The sequence below is a fragment of the Podarcis muralis genome, chromosome 5 (assembly GCF_964188315.1).
Source record: "Podarcis muralis chromosome 5, rPodMur119.hap1.1, whole genome shotgun sequence".
NCBI lineage: Eukaryota > Metazoa > Chordata > Lepidosauria > Squamata > Lacertidae > Podarcis > Podarcis muralis.
In genome coordinates this window covers 41,658,941-41,681,057 of record NC_135659.1, presented here as the reverse complement: position 1 = coordinate 41,681,057, position 22,117 = coordinate 41,658,941, and the positions used below count along the sequence as shown (strand labels likewise).

At 41.7% G+C, this 22,117-nt stretch overlaps 1 protein-coding gene across 12 annotated transcripts in view; it reads left to right on the top strand.

Annotated features, from left to right (window-relative positions):
* The window catches only part of PATJ (PATJ crumbs cell polarity complex component), a 150,872-nt gene that overhangs the window by 72,376 nt on the left and 56,379 nt on the right, over window positions 1-22,117 (top strand). For all 12 annotated transcript variants that reach the window (XM_077928678.1, XM_077928676.1, XM_077928675.1 and 9 more), the window contains one exon: window positions 17,725-17,921. In XM_077928678.1, coding sequence (XP_077784804.1) covers window positions 17,725-17,921 — 197 coding nt within the window. The remainder of the gene's footprint in view (window positions 1-17,724; window positions 17,922-22,117) is intronic.

The window sequence follows — 22,117 nt, the reverse complement described above, 5'->3', positions numbered from 1 at the left end:
TTGTTTTTTTTTTTGTTTTTTGTCAGGGGAACAGGGAGTTCTTCAGAACATTAGACACAATGCACTTCTTGTTCGATTTGTTGATCACAACTGCAGACGAAACAAAAATTATAATCTGCCCAAAGCTAAAACTTAAGATTCCTCCTTAATAAACCATTAAGACGTGTTCCACCTATTCAGCTGTGCAATAAGGGATGACAAATAAAATGTATGTTTCACGTTTTCTCGGAAGTGAAAAGGTTTGGAAGTGAATGCACCTGAGCCTTATAGTGTTTGTTACTGGGTTTGTGGGCTTAGTTTAATCAAATAATGGATTCTACTACAACAGTGCTGGCATTTAGTTTTAATTTTTAGACCTGATGCAAGGAATAAGGTGGTGTAGTTTTTGATTGTGTATGTTTTATTTTATGTTTGACCATTTCCCCCTACACAAATCTGCTCTAGTGCTGTTGTTTAGAACACACAGAATATACTGTTATGCTGTCCAACATCTTCTTACGTATAGTTCTGGAAAGATGACATATGTTGAGGGGAGAGTTATGCTAATATTAGAGGGAGATCTTTCAAGTGTGCCTCAAAACATTGCTTTTTTTCTCTCAGTGATGTACCACAACGATTTCAACTCTTCCATTTATAATTAGCGACTGAAATGGCTTTTATCTGACAGCTGAAAAACTTTTATGCCAGAACTGATCATTGCGCCCATCGTATTATGTTCACATAATTTAATAAGCTATGTTATTTCTGCCTGCATGTTGTCACTTGAGTCAAGACAGTGATCAGAAGTAGAATTTTCAATATGCAAATAAGTTAATAATGAATTCTAATTCTCAGCTGCATGGCTTTTGGTGGTTTAAATAAAAGAAAACTTATTTTAAAACATTTCAAGTCAAAATTGTTCTGATATGCATTAGACTAAAAGATGTGGCCCTACCAGAGCCGAAGGGATGCGACAAACGTGAAATCTGTATTAATAAAAAATATTGCTTCCCGAGCTTTAATTGGTTTAGATCAAAGCTTCCTTAAAATAGCTATATGAGGATTTGTACAATAGATGGTCCCTTTGCCCCTGTAGAGGAAGGACAAGGAGCCCATGTATCTTTAGAACACAACATCACCCAGAATCGCATGAAAACAAGAATTAGGTTGAAATCTCACAAGAATTCAGATAGGCTGGATACATGGCCTGATTAAGGTTGGCTCCTACCTTGAGAAGTGGCAATTGGATAATAGGGAGGCAGGTATTTTCCTTATATTTATTGTGGGTGCTGGTTCATTAGGGCCAGTGGGGTACTGGTCCACCAACTTATTCTGCCCTAACCCCTAGGGGAAACTAGTTTTTCTTAGCTCTACCTGTTATTGCTCTAGCTCTGCTTATTATTGACTTTGGCTCCACCTACCGTTGGCCTCCCTGGCTTCCCCTTACTAAGTCCCATTGGGAACTTGCCTCCACTGCTGGTTGCCCTTCATGAGGGCTGAGGAGAAACTTTCCATGCTGCCTAGAATTTGGCATGTTTTCTGCTTTTTCTGCCATTCATCTTAATTTTATTAGCACAGATTGCCTTTTGGACTGATACAGCTGAACATTTTACTAATTAAACAAAACCTGTTACGCAAAACTCCCAGCAGCATTTTGTGTGGATTTGTGTGCCTTAAAGCCGTACCTTGGATTTGCCTTGGGAAAACTTTTTCTGCTTGCTCGTCTGTCCCCTTTCCTCACATTTTTAAAATTCCTCCTCCTTGAAGGAATCCAAAATTTCAGTGGTGAAGCATGAAATGATACACTGTGGCCTGGGCTATTAAAAGAGAGGGTTCTTTTTAACCTTAAACAGCAGCAGCATGAAGTATTGGTGCTTTTGCTTTAGCATTCATTTGGGAAAGCATAAAATGAAAATGTGCTGCTGAGCTGTTAATAGCTTTCCTTTCAATATTATTGTGGGATTTGTATCTCTTTTGGCGCTTCAGATGTTGGCAGGTATGTGTAGGCTACCCTGAGCAAATGAAAAGCAAAATTGCATTAAACACATGGCATGTTCTGCCATTAAAATTGGTTCCACAGTTTTTTGTGTGCTTTTAGTCAAAAGCCATTCATCAAGTGTTCATCAGTATGCGGATGATACCCAGCTCTACCTCTCTTTTAAATCAGAACCAGTGAAGGCGGTGAATGTCCTGTGTGAGTGCCTGGAGGCGGTTGGAGGATGGATGGCGGCTAACAGATTGAGGTTGAATCCCGACAAGACAGAAGTACTGTTTTTGGGGGACAGGAGGCGGGCAGGTGTGGAGGATTCCCTGGTCCTGAATGGGGTAACTGTGCCCCTGAAGGACCAGGTGCGCAGCCTGGGAGTCATTTTGGACTCACAGCTGTCCATGGAGGCACAGGTCAAATCTGTATCCAGGGCAGCTGTTTACCAGCTCCATCTGGTACGTAGGCTGAGACCCTATCTGCCTGCGGACTGTCTCGCCAGAGTGGTACATGCTCTGGTTATCTCCCGCTTGGACTACTGCAATGCGCTCTACGTGGGGCTACCTTTGAAGGTGACCCGGAAACTACAACTAATCCAGAATGCGGCAGCTAGACTGGTGACTGGGTGCGGCCGCCGAGACCATATAACACCGGTCTTGAAAGACCTACATTGGCTCCCAGTAAGTTTCCGAGCACAATTCAAAGTGTTGGTGCTGACCTTTAAAGCCCTAAACGGCCTTGGTCCAGTATATCTGAAGGAGCGTCTCCACCCCCATCGTTCTGCCCGGACACTGAGGTCCAGCTCCGAGGGCCTTCTGGCGGTTCCCTCACTACGAGAGGTCAAGTTACAGGGAACCAGGCAGAGGGCCTTCTCGGTAGTGGCGCCCGTCCTGTGGAACGCCCTCCCATCAGATGTCAAAGCGATAAACAACTACCTGACATTCAGAAGACATCTGAAGGCAGCCCTGTTCAGGGAAGTTTTTAATATGTGACATTTTAGTGTATTTTTTATCTTTGTTGGAAGCCGCCCAGAGTGGCTGGGGAAACCCAGCCAGATGGGCGGGGTACAAATAATAAATTATTATTATTATTATTATTATTATTATTATTATCAAGTATTTTGAGGAGCATCTTTTCTGAAAACAATTAGAAGTAATGATGGAGCTGCACAGGGGATCAGTTCCTGCATGTAACCTATACAATAACAAAGGTCACATTGCAAATTTGTACAGCTCAGTTTTTTGGGAAGTGTCATGTTTATGTTTTTCAGCATGATGGGTTACCTGCATTACAGCAGAATTAAAGAGTTATTTCTGTGCAGAAAGACAATCTGATACTAGATTGTGAGAGTGCTGCTGGGTCAGAGCAAAGTCCTAGCTAATCTTGCAACTTGTTTTTTGTTTTTTTTAAACCAGCCAGAAGCCAACAAGCAAGGCATGAAAACACTCCTTGCAGTTCATCCCACATCACAAGCTGCCTCATAACCTGTTGTTTACAGTGGGCTATTTTGGCTAATAGCTTTTGTAATATCTATATTTATTTACTTCAGTGTATAAACCTGCCCTTAATGCCGGGAAGGACTGGGCGATGGGCTTCGTGGGGTGGTGAATGCTTCCCTCCGTGAGGGAGCCTTCCCAGACCCGCTGAAAGAGGCGGTTATTAAACCGCTTCTTAAAAAACCATCTTTAGATGCGGCCACGATGGCCAATTATCGCCCAGTCTCAAATCTTCCATTCTTGGGCAAGGTGATTGAGCGAGTGGTTGCTGAACAACTCCAGGCACGCCTGGAAGAAGCGGACCATTTGGATCCCTTCCAGTCGGGATTCAGGCCTCATCATGGGACTGAAACTGCCTTGGTCGCACTGGTTGATGATCTCCGGCGGGCTAGGGACAAAGGTGAGAGCTGTTTCCTAGTTCTGCTGGATCTCTCAGCGGCGTTTGATACCATCGACCATAACATCCTTCTGAACCGTCTTGAGGGGCTGGGAGCTGGGGGCACTGTCATACAGTGGTTCCGCTCCTTCCTCCTGGGCCGTGTTCAGAAAGTGGTGGTGGGGGATGAGTGTTCAGACCCCTGGGCCCTCACTTGTGGGGTGCCTCAGGGCTCTGTCCTCTCCCCCATGCTTTTCAACATTTACATGCAGCCACTGGGAGAGATCATCAGGAGGTTTGGGCTGGGTGTTCATCAGTATGCGGATGATACCCAGCTCTACCTCTCTTTTAAATCAGAACCAGTGAAGGCGGTGAATGTCCTGTGTGAGTGCCTGGAGGCGGTTGGAGGATGGATGGCGGCTAACAGATTGAGGTTGAATCCCGACAAGACAGAAGTACTGTTTTTGGGGGACAGGAGGCGGGCAGGTGTGGAGGATTCCCTGGTCCTGAATGGGGTAACTGTGCCCCTGAAGGACCAGGTGCGCAGCCTGGGAGTCATTTTGGACTCACAGCTGTCCATGGAGGCACAGGTCAAATCTGTATCCAGGGCAGCTGTTTACCAGCTCCATCTGGTACGTAGGCTGAGACCCTATCTGCCTGCGGACTGTCTCGCCAGAGTGGTACATGCTCTGGTTATCTCCCGCTTGGACTACTGCAATGCGCTCTACGTGGGGCTACCTTTGAAGGTGACCCGGAAACTACAACTAATCCAGAATGCGGCAGCTAGACTGGTGACTGGGTGCGGCCGCCGAGACCATATAACACCGGTCTTGAAAGACCTACATTGGCTCCCAGTAAGTTTCCGAGCACAATTCAAAGTGTTGGTGCTGACCTTTAAAGCCCTAAACGGCCTTGGTCCAGTATATCTGAAGGAGCGTCTCCACCCCCATCGTTCTGCCCGGACACTGAGGTCCAGCTCCGAGGGCCTTCTGGCGGTTCCCTCACTACGAGAGGTCAAGTTACAGGGAACCAGGCAGAGGGCCTTCTCGGTAGTGGCGCCCGTCCTGTGGAACGCCCTCCCATCAGATGTCAAAGCGATAAACAACTACCTGACATTCAGAAGACATCTGAAGGCAGCCCTGTTCAGGGAAGTTTTTAATATGTGACATTTTAGTGTTTTTTTTATCTTTGTTGGAAGCCGCCCAGAGTGGCTGGGGAAACCCAGCCAGATGGGCGGGGTACAAATAATAAATTATTATTATTATTATTATTATTATTAATGAAATAGATCTCTGGGCTGGTTAGAGGAGAGTACAAACAATTAAAACTTTTAAAAACAGTCATTTTATAAGCAGTAGTGCAGTGTACAACACTAATGCAGCTGGTGAAGCACACATCCAACAAATGGCTGTATCATCTGCTCTCCTCAAAACATCTGGCTAAAAGTCTTCACCAAAGAGAAGGGCCTTTCTTTGATTTCTTTGTGGGGCACCACTAGGTTCAAAGAACATGTGGCTGAATTATTGAACCAGTTTCTGAAGGTGGTTATAGGATGGGCAAGGGTTAAAGGATGAGACTTAATCCAGTTAGGGCAGTGGGTAGGGAAACTATCTTAAGTTGACTGAAGGTTTACAAGTGGTTTTAACTAGTGTTTCACTCCTCCTAAACGAACTAAGTTGTGCACTGTATGGCAATCTTCCTGGACTCAGTGCTAATTGGGGAAGCTCAGGTAGTGTCCAGGAATAGCTTTTTCTAGTTTAGTCTGGTACACCAGTTGCAGACCTATCTGGAGTAATCTGACTTTGCCTCTGCCTGTGATGTCCAGTGTGGCCTAGTGTAATGCACTCTATATTGGACTTTGAATTTGAGATGGTGTGGGATGAAGCCACCCAGTACTGGGGTTGGGGGTTAGGCATTCATTCCTCAATTTAAAATGCTGGTTTTAACCTTTTAAGGCCTTCAACAGTTTGAGTCTAATGGAAGCATCATCTTTATCCATATTATAACCACCCTGCCCTTTTAAGATTCCCAAAAAGGGGCTTTCTCACATGACTGCCTTTGAAACAGATTGCTGGGCACAAGGGAAGAGCCTCTTCTGCAGTGGCCTCATACCTGTGGAATGCACTCCCATCTAGGGTCTGCCAGGCCTGGTTATTACAGGCCTAGGGGAAGCCTCTAAAGATGCATTTGTATTTCTTGAGTTCCATTTCATTAGACTGCTAATGGCTCTTCGTTGCATTTTGGGGCTAGATTATATATATATATATGTATATATATATATATATGTGTGTGTGTGTGTGTGTGTGTGTGTGTGTGTATGTATATATATATATATATATATATATATGTTTTAATTAATTTTGTAGGTTTTTTGTGTGTCTTGCATTCTTTGCTATAAACTGCCCTTAAAGGTAGCCTGGAGTAGTTTAAAATACTAATACAGTGGTACCTTGGTTTAAGAACAGCTTAGTTTATGAACAACTTAGATTAAGAACGCTGCAAACCTGGAAGCAGGTGTTTTGGTTTGCGAACTTTGCCTTGGAAGCAGAACATGTTTTGCTTCCTCTTAAGTGTGTTCCATTTGTAAATTGAGTCCCCCCGCCGCTATGGGAAAGCACTCCTTGGTTTAAGAATGGACTTCCGGAACGGATTAAGTTCGTAAACCAAGGTACCACTGTAAATGCATCACCATTGTTGCTGAACATGCTTGCTGATGCTCTGTGGAGAAAGAGAAAAATTATGACAAAATCTATACTTTCCGCTATTGTGTAGTATTGCCATGGCTTTGGACCATGGCTTTGTATCCTGTCTTGAACCATCTCAGACTATTTGTATACAGAGGATACTGACTGCTTGGTGCTCTCTGGGCAAAACAAAGAGTTCTGTAGCACGAAGAGCACTGCAATGCACTGGTTTTCATTTGCTTAAGTTCTCAATTCTCAACAAATGGGGCTTTGCGGAACATGTAGTCCTATGCAATAGTAAGGGATGTGTCTAGTTATTTGTGATGAAGTTTCATTCATTAAAACGTAATTTTGGTAACAATAATATTGTGGTACCTTGGCATTGAGGACACCTTGACCTACATAGGGCTTATTGAGTGATTATGCCAGAACGCACTGAGATTTCTCAAGGATGACAGACATGGGTCATTAGAAGTTATACTGCTTGGCAGATGGGTATGTCTGCCCTATTGTTGTTTTTTTACATGGTCAGAAATGTTTACTCCTGGTGAAGTGTTCATAGATATTTCCCCAGGGGCAATTGCTATGACACAAAGCAATGACCAAACCCTTTCTGATTTCACAGAAATATAGACATAACATTGGTAAAATTGGGCCCTTTTTGGTTGATCAAAAATCTAAACTGCATAGGATAAAATAGTCTGTAATGTCAATTAGTAATTTAAAGATAATACAAACTGTTGACTTACAGAGAACCCTTCGTTTTATTTTCATCCTATTTCTTGGCATCTCCTTAGTCCCCCAAGACAGCTCACAACATCAATTTAATTCAGTATGCAATTGTTTTGGATGGTCCTTGTGCTCTGAATATGTAATCTTACGTGTTGAAGATTTCTGTGCAATTCAGAATCTCGTTTTCTCCTTAAAACTACTCATTGGTGAATTAAATAGCTTAATGCCTCTGTCTCTACAAAGTGATGATGAATTGTAGGAATCATATATGGGCTCTCACTGTTTAATTTGGGAGGATTTTGCATTTCTAGCTTTTAAGAATGTATTTGAACTTTTGGGGCAACCGTGTATGTGTGTCTTTTTGTTCAAAATACTCCTCCTCTCAGCTCAATTCTGCCCTTGGAACTGCTTATCCAGCTGCTTATGTCATTAATGCAGGATTTTATCGGGGGAAGGGGGATGTCTTCATCATTCTCATATTTAATCAGTGCTGTCAGGATGGTGATCAACAATCAGCCTGCTCTGTTTCTTTCCTAATCTACCTAAAGCATCTGTCCCTTTATTAGCAGTGAGGAAGTGGATAAAAAACATGTAGGCAGCTCTTTTCCCAATGTGTACAGTATGGTGTAGTGGTTAAGAGTGGTAGACTCGTAATCTGGTGAACTGGGTTCGATTCCCCACTCCTCCACATGCAGCTGCTGGGTGACCTTGGGCTAGTCATACTTCTCTGAAGTCTCTCAGCCCCACCCACCTCACAGGGTGTCTGTTGTGGGGGAAGAAGGGAAAGGAGATTGTTAGCTGCTTTGAGACTCCTTAGGGTAGTGATAAAGCAGGATATCAAATCCAAACTCTTCTTCTTCTTCCCAATTCCCTTATTTTTAAGTATGTAGCACTGCAGGGTTTTTTGATGGTGTGGAAGCTCTCTACACTCAGCAGTTGTTACTCTGCATGAATAACTAAATGCCCAGAGGAGATGGGATCAAAGGGTAGGTGCGACTCCTTCTTCACGCAGGAAATCTAGACAGACCACCCCCAAGAATTGGTTGTCTAGTCTTCAGAAAGTTAATAGTTAGATTGTTGAAATGCTCCTATAGTCAATAAGGTTGCCTGTACCACCCAGATGGTGTGGTTAACTGAGTGGGTTAATGCCTAAATAACTTAGCTTAAGCTCATTAGCTCTAATCCTGCTCTCTAGGACAGTAGAGAATGTGGGTTGTACCCATGGTTATTTCTACTTGGACTAGACCATTGAAGTTATTAGGCAGGACTAACTTAGGTCTATGCATTTCAGTGAGTCTGCTCTTGAATGGAACTTAGTTGGCTACAACTGTTGTGACACTCCCTGGGATATTTGAAGAATGCTGTCAAGATTGTGATCCCACCCTTCAGTCTTCTTTGCTCCAGGCTAAACATACACAGCTCCTTCAAACCTGCCTCATAGGATTTGCTTTCCATACTGCTGATCATCTTCATTGACCAGTTCATTTTGTCATTCTTAAAACACGGCACCCAGAGCATTCTTGCATTGTGGCAGTTGTGTTGATGCTCACAAGCAGCCAGCTGAACAGCTAAATATGTATGAGATAGCAGCCCTCCTTAGGAAAGGAAACATGTGGGGGAAGCGGGTAGTCGTGATGATGAGCCTGCTGCTTCTTGTATTTTCTGTCACCTTCTAAGTCACAAATGGTGACTGCCTTCAAGCCTGCCTGGCTTAGGTCTTTCAAAGCTTGCAATGGCATCCAGAGGATGCATTATTCCTGGTTCTGAATTTTGTCCTCAGGTGTCTTAGAAGTCTGGTGCCAGGCAGCTGACCTGTTTGCAAGAGCAGCAAAGGCCCACTGGCATTTGACCAGGTGGCATCAAAGAGGCAAGAAAGGCAGGACTGTTAGGAAGCAGACGAGATGGTGTTCACAACCCCATTAAGCAGACAGGCCTTTCGTGAAATACAGAGCCACAAAACACTCTCTGGTTTGTGTCCCTGATGAGAACAGTGAAGAAAGTATAATCTCTTAATTTCAGGGTCGTGGATTTGAGTCCACGTTGGGCAAAAGATTCCTGCATTGCAGGGGGTTGGACTAGCATCATGGGTAGGCAAACTAAGGCCCGGGGGCCAGATCTGGCCCAATCGTCTTCTGAATCAGGCCCACGGACAGTCCTGGAATCAGCGTGTTTTTACATGAGTAGAATGTGTCCTTTTATTTAAAATGCATCTCTGGTTTATTTGTGGGGCATAGCAATTCGTTCAATCCCCCCCCCCAAAAAAAAATATAATCCGGCCCCCCACAAGGTCTGAGGGACAGTGTACCAGGCCCCCTGCTGAAAAAGTTTGCTGACCCCGGGTCACTAGCTGTGATCTTTGTGGTCCCTTCCAATTCTACAATTCTATGATTCTGTGACATTTTCCATCTCCCCGCCCTGCCGCTTCTAGCTTTCATGCTAAGGGAAATACATTGGGTCACAGTGCCCTGTTACACTGCAATCCTGCAAAGCTCAGAGAAGTGAGAATCAAACTCTTGTTAGCTTCTTGTCCATCTCAAGAACGTTTCATCAAGCTACTAGCACTGGCGGAGGAACGGGGGGGAGTGCACTGCCCCCGGCACCATTGGGGAAGGGGGTACCATCACGGCCGCCGCCCTGGACATACGCCGCACACCCTCCCACCGTGCCAGGCGCTATGCCCCCGCAGGCGCCACGCCCCCAGGACGCACACCATGCCCAGGGGATGCGTGCCAGCCACGCCCCTGTCTGCTCTCCACCCCCGGTGCCAGAGCATGCAGCTTCACCACTGGCTACTAGGCAAAAGTATCCTGGATATATGTTGTTTTTTAGTAACTTCCAAGCATTTGCTGATTTTATATTTGGGAACAACTCATGAGCCTTTGTGGGAGGACAAGTGGTTCCATTATATTTTCTGTTTTAACTTCTTGTATGCTACTTGTATATTCAAGTCACAGGGGTCCATCTGTCCTTTTTTAATTGAGGTGCAGAAATCTCGTGGTGTGTATTCAGTGAGTGGGAGGAGAGCAACATAAATTGCCTTTTCTTGGGTTAGTTACTTCTTTTGATAGTTGTCAAGATTTTTTAATTCAAATTTTGTGTTATCCTAAGATAAGGTTCTAGGAGATATTAGGAAAGATGAACAGTTCTGTTTCTCATTGTTTCGGTGCTAAGGAAATTCTAAACCCCAATTTGTTAAATTGCATCTTTTTAATATGCTCCATTTAGGGACTTGTAAGCTATAATCAGAGAATTAGATGCACTAGCTTCACAGCCCTGTGATTAGCCCTGTGCTCATTTCAAAGAAGTGAAACTAAGAAAGGTATGAATCATTTGATACGCAAGATTGGTCCTGTAATTGTGCATGCAAGCCACACATTGAAGGTGGATAAATACTGAATGAAGAACGTGAAATAGCAGTGCTGTGATTCCATGCCCCCTTGTCTCTCTGCATGGAGGGCTGGTTATTGAGGCAGACATGTCAGCCCACTTATGCTCATTAACATAGGGCAGAAAATTTCATAAATTAATACATCTTACCTTAACTTACCTCCAGCCCATTGATATTAGAGAATTTTATTGTGGTCAAGTAGGATTCATTCATTTCCCTCAAATGCAAATTAGAGTGATCTAATGAGATGATACAAAATTTGGGGAGGGGCAGAGCGGTATCACATGGATAACTAGAGCTCCAGCTACTATGACAAGATGCCATTATTTTCTTTCAGTCTTTAATAGTAGTCAAGAATGCCATCTTGCATAGCAAATGTCTAGCGTAATCCAAAAGCACAATTCTTGGTGATTGTTCCCTTTTCAGGAGCTTGGATAGAGTAAGGAAAAGTAGGAAACTCTTGGAGCTGCCTGGCTTTTAGGCGTATTTGTGATTTAAAATTGTGCCTTCCACATTCCTGATCCCAGCTGAGCACAACTGTAAAAAAGAGAATATAATACAGTCTAAAGAATTTAAGCCCATGAGGGCTTTCAGTGTGGGCAGGTAACCAAGAAGTTAGTTAGTTAGTTAGTTAGTTAGTTAGTTAGTTAGTTAGTTAGTTATTATAAAAAAGGTAAGTCTCTAGCCCTCCTGGATAGAAAGTTACTATGCAAAATGTGCAAGTACCTTCTAGGCAATTGTGTGAAACAAAAGTGATGTGGCCGCCTTGTATATTATTCCTGGTTCTGAAGAATGCTCCCTGTTGCTATTAGGCAGCAAAAGCATCACTGTGTATGATCTCCATAACTGGGACTAGCTGACTTCCCATGGTGAGCATTAGTTTGTCATGGGTGGTTGTCTTATGCCCCACTCCCTGTGGTAGCCATTTTGTGTTACATCCCCTGTATAGCAGCCATTTTGTGGCTGGCACCCCCAGATCTGCATCAGAGTTCAAACTGGGACCAGTAGTCCAAAAAGGTTAGTGACCTTGGTCTAATGTCTTGCTATTCTAACTAATCATAATAAAACACAACTGTTTGGTATGTTGTTGTTTTTTTAAAAAAATGCTGCACTTGTCCAACTGCTCCAAAAGCCTTATCTTGAAAGCAGTTCAACAAATACCAGAGAACTTAACTTTATCTTTTGTTTGAGAGATCATGTGACTTGGATGTCAACATCACAGTCATCCTTTACATGTATTTTTGGAAGTAAGTCCCAGTCAACTCAAAAGCTTTTCATCAGGCTACAAAAGTCTTGCTGCCGTTGTCGCTAAACATTTAACATTTAAGTTATTTTGTCAGAATCAGGATTTATTTAACTATTGTAAGGCTTTAAAAGTTATGTTTGGCATTCACTTGTTTTCTGCTTCTGAGCTATTAAGGCACATTCAGAAATCTATATTTTTATTACATGTTTCAGGGTTAAACAAGGCAACATGAAGCACAGACTGTAGATTAACCCCGCAAATAGACGCAGAAAATGTTAAGAGCAGCACAGTAACCTCTTTTGTTTTTCTTCCATGTTTGCTCTTCAGAAACATAATTACCTGCCAATAAAACTGTGAATCAATGCATGAAGGGAGGAGAACACCTTTTGCTCGTGTTTATCTTTTGAGAATGTTTGCTATTCCCAAATGTGATGCTTTAGAAAGTGATGCTTCAGTGTCTGACAAAATACTTCTTTTGCACAATTTGTCAGTTGACGTTCATGTAAGCCATACCATTGACTAGATATTAAATGGCTCTAATAGCGCTAAGCAAAACAAAACAAATCACTCAATATCCTTTCTGCAATGTAACAACAGAATTGCAATTGCCTTGTGTAAAGTATCTGGTAATGAAAACAGATAATGGAATTCTTTGCAAAAACAGGTACTAATTGGCTTTCCATTGCTTAAGCAGAATTCTTAAAAAAAAAAAAAAAATTATACCGCCGAAAGAGGAAAAGGAAGCAAAAATGAGAATGATGGGATTTGAAAGTTGTCTGCAATGCATTTGTTTAGGCAGTAGATATTTGTACAGAATGATTGCCTGATAATGTGATCCATGTTAAGATCTAAAACCAGCAAGCTACCCTAGGGTTAGACAAAGTCCACAGGAAAATCCAGATGATCTTTGTCTGTTGATTGCATAACTAACACAATGCATTGGCGGGGGGCAGAACCTCAGTTAGCTATGTATTTTTATTGACTGGGGGGGACAGCTGCCCCTTCCTGGCTATGCTCATGACAGCCCCAGGATTTGCTTGCACTCTGACCTGTAATTTAGAGGACAGAGTTGTCCTTCAAGAGGTATCTAAGTGTTATGTACTGAAGTTCTCACCCTGGACCAGCAGGGGGATACTGTAGATAGTTTTCACTCAGGTCCACATATGCAAATAAGGGATTGAAAGTGACGTTCAGTGATTGGATAGTTACAGAAAATAGTTACAGTTGCATTGTAGTGGAGCTCTATATAAGCAGGCTGACTGAACCCTTCAGTTCAGTTCTGTTCTGGCCTGTGAATAAACAAGAGCTGTTTGAAGAATCGCTGTGTTGTCTGATATGTTCACCCACAACTTAACACTAAGCACTGGTAAGAGGAGGAGCTTGTTGCAGTCCAGACCTTTCATTACTCTAAATTAGAAGCATTTAGCTCCAGCTGGAAGAAACATTACTTTTAAAAGGGAAGCAGCTTGTCAGCATGCATAATGCAATCTTCATACTAGGCCTGCATATATCAAGGTTTCAAGAGCATGCTAAGTTTATAGTTCCCTGCCTCATCCTGCTAATCCACTCTTGCTCTGTGTAACATCTAGCCTGATAAAGAGTTTTTCAACTCAAAAGTCCACTCACTATTTTGCATCATTTTTGTTGGTCCTACTAAAGTTACTGTCCAGGGTGCAGGTTTTGGAGGGTTCTTTCCTTATGGACCAATGTAGCTTTGTTTTTGTAACTAGTATAGTCCTTCACACAAGTGCTTAATCAATTTTTTCTTTGGGGGGGGGGGGAGAAAGAAATCTTATTTGTGTGCAGATTTCTACATATTGCATACTACTGCAATATACACAAGTTCGACATGTGCTGGCTGAGTGAGTGAGGAAATGGCCAGAAAGTGGTTTCAGTTTTCCTTCTGATTGCTCGAGTCCTATCTCAGTGAGCAGAGTGTCTACCTGCAGCTTTCCCTTGGTTTACACTTCCTCATTCCGTATGCATTGCCTTTCTTGCCCCTGCAGATTAGAATGCCAGTACCTGCATTCTACGCCACTACTTTCCTATGCCATTGTGTGAATATCAGGCTCTGTCCTCTGTGCTTGCTGCCTCTCAGACTATGAAATAGAGCGGGATGGCTAAAAGAAACTCGAGGATTGGATAGGAGCAGGGAGTACAGGGAGGAGCGGGCAGGGGACTATCTTTTTTTCTCATTTATTTATGCCATCCAACTTTTTTTTCTGATACTGGGCAAATAGAAAAATTAAGCTAGCCGTGCCCTGCTTCTTTCAGGTGTGTAAATGTATTAGCAGCATCCATCTATTTTTTCTTTAATTTTTCCAAGGCTTATCTTAGACGGAACATTAGGCTTGTGTTGAAACATTTGTACATATTTTGCCTGTTCAATAGAGTATTGAATTCAGACTCCACACCAGAGTTCGTAAGCAAACTAGTTTATTAACATCATTATATACAAGTCCATAGCTGAGCTCTTAATACAGGCTTTCAGTGGTGTTTGTTGAATTCAAGCACATAGAATTAAATGTGCGTTGCTCACTGACGTACAACCAAATACCCCCTCCCCCAAACACATACTATTATTTATTAAATTGAGTGTCACAGAAGGTCCCCTAATATAACTTTGTATGTAACACATTTTAATCAAGGCAGTTAGATCAATTGTGTCATGCTGTGTGGTGAGTTATTAGCTAGAGAAATAGCAAGTGATACACATAAATGCATTTTGAATCCATCTTCAAGTTACATTTTTTTAAAAAATGAAGAAAAATCCTACTCCTGTAGTCTTGGCTTTCCCTCCAAGATGTTTCAATGGAAGCAGTAATTCCATTGAGGTAAGATGCAGCTGAGGTCTTTCCAAAGTTCAGGAGAAAATACATGTTATTTTTAGCACTATGTTCACAGCAGCCCTGATCCAGCAATGTAGCCCATTATCTCTTAACTGTATGAACCTTCCAATTCCTTAAGATCTATTTTGAGAACCATTTCCAAGTGCTTTCCCAAAAGAGAGATGATGATGATGATGATGATGATGATGAAAGATGCTGGTATCTTGATAGTGGCACCTCAGTTGTGGAAAGCTCAAAAAAAAAAACCCAGCACCGGCGGTATATTTGATTTTTTTAACTTTTAGGTGCTGTGTAAAAATGCTGCTAAGTTTCCCAAGCTTTTTATTAGAGAATTCCATTGCTGTATCAACTGTTACTATACCCACAGTTTACTGTTACTGCTTTTATGCTTCTTTTCTTTTCTTTTTTAATTGCTGCTGCTGTTAATTATTGTGTTGTTGGCAGCCTTGTCAACATTTTGTAAGTTGAAAGGTGGGATATTATTTAAATAAAACAATATCTGATCAGCACTTAATATTTCAGGGGAAGAGTCACTAGCCTTGCCATGCTGCTGTTTTCAGCCTTGTTGTTTGGGGAGATGTGGCTGGATAGATCCTTCTGCATGGAAGTTGTATGCCAGGAATTTTAAATATTTCAAAAACAAAAACAAAGTTTTCCAAAACAGCAGAACAGATTTGGGGAGAAGAGGTTGAAAAAAGCAAGAACGAGCAGTTGAATAGGAAACAAACAAGAGGCATCAAACAGATAGATGTGGCATGTTTGCCATGATGCTTCAGAGTTAAGTTAGCACATCAATAAATCACATGGGCACCAATGACATTTACGTGCTCACACACACCAGACAAACAAACAAACAGCCAAATCGCAGAGGTGTGTAGGGAAGTGGTAAGACATTGCTAGCAATACGAAAAGTTCACCCCAGTGCATTTTCATGGTCTAGTCACTAGAATCTAGTGCACAGTTGTATTCTACATACGGATTACGAGAGCAATAGATATACTAGGTAGAGGAATACCTGAATCCCCCACCCCAAATGACAAAGTCATGTCATTTGAGTTCTGAACAAGCACAATAAAGCCACTGGGTTTTAGGGAAACGTCATGTTTCTGCTGAACAAATGAGCAACAACTGCACAGCCTATGGCAAGGCCTTTTATAAGCAATTGACAACCTGAGCACTTTTGCACGTATAGAAGGGTAGGGGACAAGAAGAAATAAGTGGAAGGCATTCAACTGATCCTTGTGTCTCGGTCCACATTCAGCCTGAGAGATCTTCCACACTCTTTGTAGTACAGATGAGTGCAGACATTTGGTTTCTTCTTTCCCATTTCTTTCCAGGGGCCCATCATCTGGTATCGTTCACTGTGACAGTGTACTATTTATCTTAATTTCCTTCCATTCAGTAGACTAAACAGTGAGGAGCAAGAAATGCCTTTCTCATTAGGGGGTGAGCTGTCCCATGCTTCCAGGGGTTTCACACCTGCATCTGTCCATTTGGTCATTAAAATAAGCTTACTCTTTCTAAGTTTCGTATCCTATATGATTGACCTAATCATCCATTTAAGAAAAATGTAGCAAACTCTCAAAATTGATAGCCATCTTAGTAGCTGTTCTGAGCTGATACAGCTAAGTACAGGTTGCAAACCTAAATAGAGGTGGAATCTACACATATAAAAACCGTTCTGAAAATGCTTTTTTAAATGTATTTAAAAAAAAATAATACATTGAATTTTCCATAAGGCTCACCATTACCATCTAGTGTCATATTGTATATTGCGCTTAAAACGTTTTATTTGCAGCTGTATAGCTGAGTCCTAAGTCCCATTTCAAATCTTGCCACTGTCACTGGATGATCTTAGGCATGCCACTAGATGTTCAATATTATTCTTCCCCCAACACACACTTATGAGCAGTATCGGGATAACTGCAATGGCCTACAGAATACAGCAATTGCCATAATTTTATTTATAAAATCCTTTATCCCAACTTTTGGTTCTTAAAAGTAGCCTTGAGGGGACCGATTAAACAAACAAACAAAACAAACCACAACATATAATCTTAAAAGTCATTAAAACATAATCAACCAGTGTGTGTGTGAGAGAGAAGCATCTGAATATCTAAACCATTGCATAAAAGCATTTGTTTATGTATGCATTTATTTACATAGTTGGCTTGCAATTGCTGCAGGCCTGCCAAAACAGAAGAGCCACAGTGTATCCTGACACAAACGCACACCCTCACACCTTCTTCCAATGTAAACACACACACACACACACGAAAATAGAAATACTAGCTGCTCCATACCATGTTATTTCATAGTAAGCAAGTTGTTCTTGTTTTTTAAGGACAGATTTTGCTTTCTCTAGGCACGAATGGATGCAAAATAGGTGGTGTGATAATTTCAGGTTGTAAATGCAGAATTAGTTTTCAACTATTGAAACGTTGTCCTGTGGTTTGATAGCAATGTCCGTCCTTTAATTTGATAGTTACTCCTCTGTCAAGCTGTTCTTTGGTCTGCTGTTGCTATAGAAACATTTACTGTTCACAGTTAACATTGTACAGTACCGCTAACCTAGTCTCCCAGTGGAACAGTTGTACCTCTGACAGCGATGCAGGCTTAATGTACAGTTCTATATTTATGATCTCATTTCTTTCCTTTGAATGGATTAATTGCTTTCACCTTGTGCTGTTATTGCATGCCACTTTCAAACAATAGTTCAGACTGGGCTTTTTAAAAAAAGAAACTAGGACTTAAAATGTTGTGGAACAAAGCACTCCTGTGGTATAAAATACAAGGCATATTGGGGTCAGCATGGGCTGATGCAGTACATAAAGGGGCAGTATGCAGAATTCATCCATAATATGCTACCTTTTTAGTATTGCGTGACTAAATTGCAAAACTAGAAGCTCAGGAAACAAATGGAACAAACCAATGAGTTGCACTGAAATTACTTCCCTAAGTATTGTGTGTTTGTCTCTCTTCTTTAATAGAAAAAATCAGGCAAAGATATGCAGATCTGCCCGGGGAATTGCACATTATTGAACTTGAAAAGGACAAGAATGGACTTGGACTCAGCCTGGCTGGCAACAAGGACAGGTCTCGCATGAGCATCTTTGTCGTGGGCATCAGTACAGATGGCCCTGCAGGGAAAGATGGAAGATTACACACTGGAGATGAACTTTTAGAGGTAAGAGTAATCAAAGGAACCCACTGTTGAATTCAAACTAATAATGCAACAGAATTGCCATCCCCACTTCAAAGAAGTGATTCAGATCCTATGACTCAGCCCAGTTTTTTTTAAAGATTGGTCTTTCAAGAGACTGAATCCTATGAAACATTTTCACATATGTGGAGCCACTTATAATAATTCTTCCAGAAAAGAATCTTTTATTTGGAGCGGCTATTGTACATACAACTTGACTTCAACTGGTCCAGTGATTTGAAGGCTTAGTAAGCAAGCTAAAGTGTGGTATATTTAGATAGGGGCTACTGTTGGTCAAAGAGGAAGGGAATGCCATAAGATTTCATTGATTGTACATCCAGTGACCAGAGAGAGGTGCGCCCATTCTATGCAGCCCCATAGTTACATAGGATTTCAAAAGAAAAGTCAAATTAATTGCAAGAGTTTAAAAGAGCTGTTGGCTGTGAGTGTGAGCTGACAAATTCATGGCTAAGAGCATAGGAATGTGTCTTATACCAAGTGAGATTATTTGTTCACCTACACCTGTATTGTCGACCCCAGGGGTGGTAAGCCTCCAGCCTGTGGGCTAGATTCGGCTCATATAGCTGTTTTTGGCTAGCCACACCTACTTGTCACTCATGTGACATCATATGACACCAAGTAAACCCTGTTTGGGATGGTCACAGCTACCAGGGAGGAATTGTTTGATGTTTTATTGTGTTTTTATGTGTGTTGGGAGCCACCCAGAGTGGCTAGGGTAGCCCAGCCAGATGGGTGGGATATAAATAAAATATTATTATTATTATTTGGGAAGGTGCAAGTGTTTGCTGGCAGTGGGGCTTGCATTTGACACTGTTTAAATTCAGGGCCAAATGCAAGTCTTGCTTTTGGGTGGAGCCAATCCATGCCAAAGGCAGTGGGGACATGCAGTCAGCATGGAATTTAGACAGCACTGAATGCAATTCCCACTTCTAATAAACAATTAGGAGCTTATGACCAGAAGTGCAGTCCCAACTTCCTTTGTAATAGGACCTGCATTTGCTGATGTTTCAATTCACTAAAGACAAGTCCGCATGTTTTTGTCCAGTGGACTTTAATCCATCTAATATCATATGACAGGTGCCCTCAGAGGATTTGACCCGCTGGATAAAGGTTCCCCAACCTTCTGACTCTGACTTTTACTAGCTCTCCTGGGCCTCCACCAGGTTTTTTCCAACCTTGTTGCTTGAGCCTCTTAACAGGAAATGCCAAAGATTTCACTTAGGACCTTCTGCCTACAAAGCCTGCCTGCTTCCACTGAGCTAGGTCTCTCCCACCTTAGCCACAAACTCACTAGATGGACTTAGACAAACCATTCTTCTCTCATCTTCAGTCCCCATCTGCCCAGAAGCCTAATGCTAACCTACCTTACTGGGCCATTGTAAGCATTACTGGGGTAATATATGTGAGGTACTGTAGTGTGAATACTTTCATGTACCCCATGAATAGGAAGTAAATAGTAGTTATAGTTGAAGAAGATTATGATGATACAAGAACGTTATATCTCACAGTAATAATTTGTATTTTTAATGCAGTATTTCCTACTTGGTGACTTCACAGCTTTGGCAAAATAAAAAAGGATGCCTGAGGAAATGCGAAAACAATCTAAACATTTGTCAGTGCCTAGGGATCCTCTAATTACATGCTTCTGACATAATGTGTAGATTTGTTTTGATGTAAAATATTGTTGCCTTTCTCTCTGCTGGAATGAAAAACTATTAAAAGTCTGTTTCACTCATGAAAATGTGACAGGCAAATTTGGCATCTCCTTCAATTCCTGTGATGTTTCATATTTCAACAGGATGAGATTCTCTCACTATAAGGTTTAAACTCTGGACAGATATAACATTGTCTTCATACCCAGAACAGAGGAGATGACTGAGCATTACTCACATGTACTTTTAAAATTAACTAAATAGAGTCAAATCTTAAAATTGCTTATCCCCCAATATTATTTTTTGTTAGTGGGGGCAAAAAAAGTGATCAGTTAGGTAAGGAGAAGACAGTTTGTAGCAGGGATTAATATGAGGCTCAGTTCGAGACCTATTTTACTGTGCTGTTAAAGCTGAGGCATACAAAATGATAATAATAGAGAAGTGGAGGCTTAAATGTCTTCTCCTGACCATGTTCCCCTGAAACTGAGGGTGAAGAGTTTCCATGTGAGAATCATTGTCTGTGGTAGGTACAAATTCCTCTCAGCTTATAAATGAATAAGTGTTTCATCTAGATCAGCAGTGAGCAACCTGTGGTCCTCTAGAGATTGTTGGACTCCATCTGCCCCAGGCAGCACGGTTAATTGTTAGGGATGATGGGAGTTGCAGGTTCTCTGTCCCTGATCTAGTCAAAGGTTGCACACTGTAAAGAAGATTCATTTATTATTATTAATTAGTATTCTTGGCTTAATTGAGGAACCCAAACGCCCAGGTCCATGTTGTTTAGATCTGTTTTCACACAATGAACCAGAAACTGGTGGCAGCACTGAATGAAGCCTACTGGACAAGAATAAGAATTTACACTGGCATCAATTATCTCACACTACCTTAGGCTTTTCAAACCAATCAGTCATAAGAGAATAGGAATTCTGATTGATGAACCCAAAGGTGCATCTATTCAGATACTCATCAGGATGCTCATCAGCAGGAGATTGTATAGTTTTGAATTCCATCTGAACAATTCGGGAGCTTTGCCCTGCAATGTAGAGGGAAACCTAGTTGTTTGTTCAGTTTTTAGAACCTGAACTATTTTAGTTCCTCTGCTGAAAGTAAGTAATAACAGAAAGATCTATCATATTGACCAAACACCTCATTCAGATTGATTGCTGAACTTGGGGTGCTGCAAGCCCTACATTCTTGGAAATCCAGCATTTGTAATCCACTTTCAACACCAAACTTCCTGACATTTCAGCTGCTGTTGTGCATTTCTGTATCAGCTGGATTTTAATAGATAAGTTATCACCATGGTATAGGAACATGCTGAGTACAAATCATTTTGAGAAGGACTTCTTTTGACAAAGAGGATGAATATGTTCTGTTTGTAAGGAAGTAACTAGACAGGGTAATACAAAAAATGTAGAAATGATTTTGACCAGCCTTCCATTTTTTAAAAAATAAAGCATACTGCTTTTAAATCCAGTTAATTATATTTGGCTTATCTGTTGAGCTTGTATAATATTAATTTTTGCTGGCAGAGCTGCTTGTTGTCTTTCAGCTGGAATGGTCATACTAATGAAATGTGATCAACTTAAAACATAGGTGTGCTGCATACTCTTGGAAAATAAAGACAAAGAAAACAATCATGGGGGGAAGGGGAATCTGTGGCCCTATAGATGTTGTCCGGACCCCCAATTCCCATGAGCCACAGCCAGCACAGCCAATTATCAGGGAAGGGAAGGGACCATAACTCAGTGGTAGAGCATCTCCTTTGCATTCAGAAGGCCTCAGGTTTAATTCATGGAGTAATCAGGTAAGGGTATCTGGTACCCCACCTGATACACTGCAGAGCCACTAGCAGGTACGCAATATTGAGACAGGATGGACCAATGATCCAGTTCAGCTTAAGGCAGCTTCCTATGTTCCTCTCAGAAGTCAATAAGTTTTCTTGAGTTCTCAGCCTAAATGGAGTGGGGGCTTTTTAAAAAAGGAAGAAGAAGAAAAATATCATTTTCCTCTGGAGACAATTGTCCAGCCCAATCCCCTTCCACATCCTGACACGTAGCTGTAATTTCCTCTTCCTTAAATTTCACTCATTAGTTTTCATTACCTTCTGTACCTCGTCCACCTTCTGCGAAATATTTATGATGTCGCCCTCCCACCACTAAGAAATTGCTGCCTGTTAAGGCTTTCCTTGTGTTAAATGTTATTTTAGGCTTTGTTAATAATTTAGCCACTCTAGTTCCCTAGTTGGTAGTTCCATTTATTTATCTTACTCTCCCATGAGCTTTGCTCTTCCTCCATGACCTCCCTCCCGTTTATCTGTGTTTCTCGTAATGAGCCTAGAGCAGCAGATTTTGTCATTACAGTAAGTCATGGTTCTTTCCTATCCCTACACTGAAGCCTGTAACAAAAGCTATGCAATTGGAGGTTTTTATTAGTTTGTGGGAAGGGGAGAGAAGCCGCAGGTTGGGTTTGTGTTTATGATTTATAAAGTTACTGTTAAAAATCAGT